The 6,295-nt window shown below is 49.5% G+C and overlaps 1 protein-coding gene across 1 annotated transcript; it reads left to right on the top strand.

The window, feature by feature from the left end:
- The first annotated feature begins 3,185 nt into the window (after positions 1 to 3,185).
- LOC138372840 (proline-rich protein 36-like) lies at positions 3,186 to 5,927 on the top strand. Its single transcript, XM_069338505.1, has one exon. The coding sequence runs from the start codon at positions 3,186 to 3,188 to the stop codon at positions 5,925 to 5,927; it is 2,742 nt and encodes a 913-aa protein (XP_069194606.1).
- The last annotated feature ends 368 nt before the right edge of the window (positions 5,928 to 6,295 follow it).

Genomic DNA, 6,295 nt, shown 5'->3' with positions numbered 1-6,295 from the left:
TTCAATTACCATCAACAGTGAAAAGTAACATAAGAAAGATCGAGAAAATTCGTGTTAGAATTATTAATCTTACTTTTTTGGTTATATATATATATATATATATATATATATATATATATATATATATATATATATATATATATATATATATATATATACCATAGTACACATAAGCAATCTGTTTTAATATCATCGTCTCCTAACCCTCCCCCCCCCCCTCCTCTAGTTTAAAGTAGGACTTACATGCCAAAACTTCCCAATATTAACTTCAGGTAAACCTTTCGTTGACACCACTTGACACGAAGGCAGACGTGTTGACACGTGTCACGTGGGAGGCTATGACAGGTGATGTTGTCAGCCTTGTCACCACCTGTCACTCTCACGTCAAGCTAAGGTGCAAATTTTCCGGAACTGCTATATATGGATACTGGACCATGGCTCATTGCTATATGGATATAGGCTACAGCTATTGTTGGTCTATATGAGGCAGCTCCTGTTGGTCCATATGAGGCAAGTCCTGTTGGTCCATATGAGGCAGCTCCTGTTGGTCCATATGAGGCAGCTCCTGTTGGTCCATATGAGGCAGCTCCTGTTGGTCCATATGAGGCAGCTCCTGTTGGTCCATATGAGGCAGCTCCTGTTGGTCCATATGAGGCAGCTCCTGTTGGTCTATATGAGGCAGCTCCTGTTGGTCCATATGAGGCAGTTCCTGTTGGTCTATATGAGGCAGCTCCTGTTAGTCCATATGAGGCAGCTCCTGTTGGTCTATATGAGGCAGCTCCTGTTGGTCCATATGAGGCAGCTCCTGTTGGTCTATATGAGGCAGCTCCTGTTGGTCCATATGAGGCAGCTCCTGTTGGTCCATATGAGGCAAGTCCTGTTGGTCCATATGAGGCAGCTCCTGTTGATCTATATGAGGCAGCTCCTGTTGGTCCATATGAGGCAGCTCCTGTTGGTCTATATGAGGCAGCTCCTGTTAGTCCATATGAGGCAGCTCCTGTTGGTCTATATGAGGCATCTCCTGTTGGTCCATATGAGGCAGCTCCTGTTGGTCTATATGAGGCAGCTCCTGTTAGTCCATATGAGGCAGCTCCTGTTGGTCTATATGAGGCAGCTCCTGTTGGTCCATATGAGGCAGCTCCTGTTGGTCTATATGAGGCAGCTCCTGTTGGTCCATATGAGGCAGCTCCTGTTGGTCTATATGAGGCAGCTCCTGTTGGTCCATATAAGGCAGCTCCTGTTGGTCTATATGAGGCAGCTCCTGTTGGTCCATATGAGGCAGCTCCTGTTGGTCCATATAAGGCAGCTCCTGTTGGTCTATATGAGGCAGCTCCTGTTGGTCCATATGAGGCAGCTCCTGTTGGTCCATATGTGGCAGCTCCTGTTGATCCAAATGAGGCAGGTCCTATTGGTCTATATGAGGCAGCTCCTGTTGGTCTATATGAGGCAGCTCCTGTTGGTCCATACGAGGCAGCTCCTGTTGGTCCATATGTGGCAGCTCCTGTTGGTCCATATGAGGCAGCTCCTGTTGGTCTATATGAGGCAGCTCCTGTTGGTCCATATGAGGCAGCTCCTGTTGGTCCATACGAGGCAGCTCCTGTTGGTCCATATGTGGCAGCTCCTGTTGGTCCATATGAGGCAGCTCCTGTTGGTCTATATGAGGCAGCTCCTGTTGGTCTATATGAGGCAGCTCCTGTTGGTCCATATGAGGCAGCTCCTGTTGGTCTATATGAGGCAGCTCCTGTTGGTCCATATGAGGCAGCTCCTGTTAGTCCATATGAGGCAGCTCCTGTTAGTCCATATGAGGCAGCTCCTGTTGGTCTATATGAGGCAGCTCCTGTTGGTCCATATGAGGCAGCTCCTGTTGGTCCATATGTGGCAGCTCCTGTTGGTCCATATGTGGCAGCTCCTGTTGGTCCATACGAGGCAGCTCCTGTTGGTCCATATGAGGCAGCTCCTGTTGGTCCATACGAGGCAGCTCCTGTTGGTCCATATGTGGCAGCTCCTGTTGGTCCATACGAGGCAGCTCCTGTTGGTCCATATGAGGCAGCTCCTGTTGGTCCATATGTGGCAGCTCCTGTTGATCCAAATGAGGCAGGTCCTATTGGTCTATATGAGGCAGTTCCTGTTGGCCCATAGGAGGCAGCTCCTGTTGACCCATAAGAGGCAGCTCCTGACTGATACCTAACTTAATGTAATCTAACGTGATGTAACCTATCTTAACCTAACCCTAACTTGCCAAACTTAGGGTCCCAAGCCTAACCTAAATTAACTTAATGTAGCCTAATTTAACCCAATGTAACCTGACCTAATCTAAACTAAACTGATTTACACAGAAAATTCAATGAAACAGAGTAATAAGCAAATTGGAAATGAAGGAAATGGTGTTGACCAGACCACACACTAGAAATTGAAGGGACGACGACGTTTCGGTCCGTCCTGGACCATTCTCAAGTCGATTGATTCTGGTCAACATACGTCAGCCACGTTATTGTGACTCATCGCCTGCATAAGAAAATGGTGCTTTTCCTGTCGTTTACTAAAGTAAAAATAAGGATTATTGTGTTTGGATTTTACGTTTCTGTTGCTTTATTACTTATTTAAGACAATTAAGTGCAATATGAACAGTTAAGTATCAAACACAGCGAAGAACTTCAGAATGAGAACACCAGAGAGACAGTTTCAGAACGACACACAAGATCAAGCAAAGGTAAAATAAAATTTGAAAAAAATGATTAAAATACGGTCAAGGGGAAAAAAAAGACACATTTCCAGAAAAAAGATAAGAAAGTGTGAGAGGAACTTCACAAGAGAATCCAGGAAGTCTTCACAATAGAGCAAGAGGAAGTGAGCGAGCTGAGGGCGATTGTGTCGCAACTATCACCTTGGGACGACTCAGAGTTTTCCTGTGTGATGATTGCCGACTACCATGTCAATTATATACAATTATATACAATTATATACAATTATATACAACATATATGACAAACTGAGGGCCAGGCACCTAGTACACTGTCCATCGTAAGATAATCTTCTCCGGTGTATTCATCAAGTAATAACCAATTAGGAATGAACTTCAATAAAGAATAATAACCTCTGATTGAAAACGACCTCGTAGCGTTTCGCAGCTCGTAAACACTTTAATAAAAAACAAATATATACTAAACCTCCATAATTGAGGAAAGATGTACATGTTTCGTAAGTGGACACGTAAATTATTGATGAATCTTGGGCCCAGATCTTCTAATCAACTTTTGGGGACACACACTCACCATCCTGAGTGTGTGTCCGACACGCTGAGGTGGTGTGTAACGGTGTCTCCTCTTCTTCTATCTCTACTCCGGACTCCTCTCACTTCCTCTCCTCCTCTACCTCCCAAGGTCTCTCCTCTACCTCCAAGGTCTCTCCTCTACCTCCCAAGGTCTCTCCTCTACCTCCCAAGGTCTCTCCTCTACCTCCAAGGTCTCTCCTCTACCTCCAAGGTCTCTCCTCTACCTCCCAAGGTCTCTCCTCTACCTCCAAGGTCTCTCCTCTACCTCCCAAGGTCTCTCCTCTACCTCCCAAGGTCTCTCCTCTACCTCCCAAGGTCTCTCCTCTACCTCCCAAGGTCTCTCCTCTACCTCCCAAGGTCTCTCCTCTACCTCCCAAGGTCTCTCCTCTACCTCCAAGGTCTCTCCTCTACATCGCAAGGTCTCTCCTCTACCTCCAAGGTCTCTCCTCTACCTCCCAAGGTCTCTCCTCTACCTCCCAAGGTCTCTCCTCTACCTCCCAAGGTCTCTCCTCTACCTCCCAAGGTCTCTCCTCTACCTCCAAGGTCTCTCCTCTACCTCCCAAGGTCTCTCCTCTACCTCCCAAGGTCTCTCCTCTACCTGCCAAGGTCTCTCCTCTACCTCCCAAGGTCTCTCCTCTACCTCCAAGGTCTCTCCTCTACCTGCCAAGGTCTCTCCTCTACCTCCCAAGGTCTCTCCTCTACCTCCAAGGTCTCTCCTCTACCTCCAAGGTCTCTCCTCTACCTCCCAAGGTCTCTCCTCTACCTCCCAAGGTCTCTCCTCTACCTCCAAGGTCTCTCCTCTACCTCCCAAGGTCTCTCCTCTACCTCCAAGGTCTCTCCTCTACCTCCAAGGTCTCTCCTCTACCTCCAAGGTCTCTCCTCTACCTCCAAGGTCTCTCCTCTACCTCCAAGATCTCTCCTCTACCTCCAAGGTCTCTCCTCTACCTCCAAGGTCTCTCCTCTACCTCCCAAGGTCTCTCCTCTACCTCCAAGGTCTCTCCTCTACCTCCCAAGGTCTCTCCTCTACCTCCAAGGTCTCTCCTCTACCTCCAAGGTCTCTCCTCTACCTCCAAGGTCTATCCTCTACCTCCAAGGTCTCTCCTCTACCTCCCAAGATCTCTCCTCTACCTCCAAGGTCTCTCCTCTACCTCCAAGATCTCTCCTCTACCTCCAAGGTCTCTCCTCTACCTCCCAAGGTCTCTCCTCTACCTCCAAGGTCTCTCCTCTACCTCCCAAGATCTCTCCTCTACCTCCAAGGTCTCTCCTCTACCTCCAAGATCTCTCCTCTACCTCCAAGGTCTCTCCTCTACCTCCAAGGTCTCTCCTCTACCTCCAAGGTCTCTCCTCTACCTCCAAGGTCTCTCCTCTACCTCCCAAGATCTCTCCTCTACCTCCAAGGTCTCTCCTCTACCTCCCAAGATCTCTCCTCTACCTCCAAGGTCTCTCCTCTACCTCCCAAGATCTCTCCTCTACCTCCAAGGTCTCTCCTCTACCTCCAAGATCTCTCCTCTACCTCCAAGGTCTCTCCTCTACCTCCAAGATCTCTCCTCTACCTCCCAAGGTCTCTCCTCTACCTCCAAGGTCTCTCCTCTACCTCCAAGATCTCTCCTCTACCTCCCAAGGTCTCTCCTCTACCTCCAAGATCTCTCCTCTACCTCCCAAGGTCTCTCCTCTACCTCCAAGGTCTCTCCTCTACCTCCCAAGGTCTCTCCTCTACCTCCAAGGTCTCTCCTCTACCTCCCAAGGTCTCTCCTCTACCTCCAAGGTCTCTCCTCTACCTCCCAAGGTCTCTCCTCTACCTCCAAGGTCTCTCCTCTACCTCCAAGGTCTCTCCTCTACCTCCAAGATCTCTCCTCTACCTCCCAAGGTCTCTCCTCTACCTCCAAGGTCTCTCCTCTACCTCCCAAGGTCTCTCCTCTACCTCCAAGGTCTCTCCTCTACCTCCAAGGTCTCTCCTCTACCTCCAAGATCTCTCCACTACCTCCCAAGGTCTCTCCTCTACCTCCAAGATCTCTCCTCTACCTCCCAAGGTCTCTCCTCTACCTCCAAGGTCTCTCCTCTACCTCCCAAGGTCTCTCCTCTACCTCCAAGGTCTCTCCTCTACCTCCCAAGGTCTCTCCTCTACCTCCAAGGTCTCTCCTCTACCTCCAAGATCTCTCCTCTACCTCCCAAGGTCTCTCCTCTACCTCCAAGGTCTCTCCTCTACCTCCAAGATCTCTCCTCTACCTCCAAGATCTCTCCTCTACCTCCCAAGGTCTCTCCTCTACCTACAAGGTCTCTCCTCTACCTCCCAAGGTCTCTCCTCTACCTTCCAAGGTCTCTCCTCTACCTCCAAGGTCTCTCCTCTACCTCCAAGATCTCTCCTCTACCTCCCAAGGTCTCTCCTCTACCTCCCAAGGTCTCTCCTCTACCTCCAAGGTCTCTCCTCTACCTCCAAGGTCTCTCATCTACCTCCAAGATCTCTCCTCTACCTCCCAAGGTCTCTCCTCTACCTCCAAGGTCTCTGCTCTACCTCCCAAGGTCTCTCCTCTACCTCCAAGGTCTCTCCTCTACCTCCCAAGGTCTCTCCTCTACCTCCCAAGGTCTCTCCTCTACCTCCAAGGTCTCTCCTCTACCTCCAAGGTCTCTCCTCTACCTCCAAGGTCTCTCCTCCTGAGTGACCTGGTAGTGTAAGGAGTGACCTGGGAGTGTAAGGAGTGACCTGGGTGTGTGAGGAGTGACCTGGTAGTGTGAGGAGTGACCTGGGAGTGTGAGGAGTGACCTGGTAGTCTGAGGAGTGACCTGGGAGTGTGAGGAGTGACCTGGTGGTATAAGGAGTGACCTGGTAGTGTGAGGAGTGACCTGGTAGTGTAAGGAGTGACCTGGTAGTGTAAGGAGTGACCTGGTAGTGTAAGGATTGACCTGGTAGTGTGAGGAGTGACCTGGTAGTGTGAGGAGTGACCTGGTAGTGTAAGGAGTGACCTGGTAGTGTAAGGAGTGATCTGGGAGTGTAAGGAGTGATCTGGGAGTGTGAGGAGTGACCTG

This window comes from Procambarus clarkii, chromosome 40 (genome assembly GCF_040958095.1).
Source record: "Procambarus clarkii isolate CNS0578487 chromosome 40, FALCON_Pclarkii_2.0, whole genome shotgun sequence".
NCBI lineage: Eukaryota > Metazoa > Arthropoda > Malacostraca > Decapoda > Cambaridae > Procambarus > Procambarus clarkii.
Note: the sequence above shows the minus strand (reverse complement) of the source record. Positions and strands in the feature narration are given on the sequence as shown.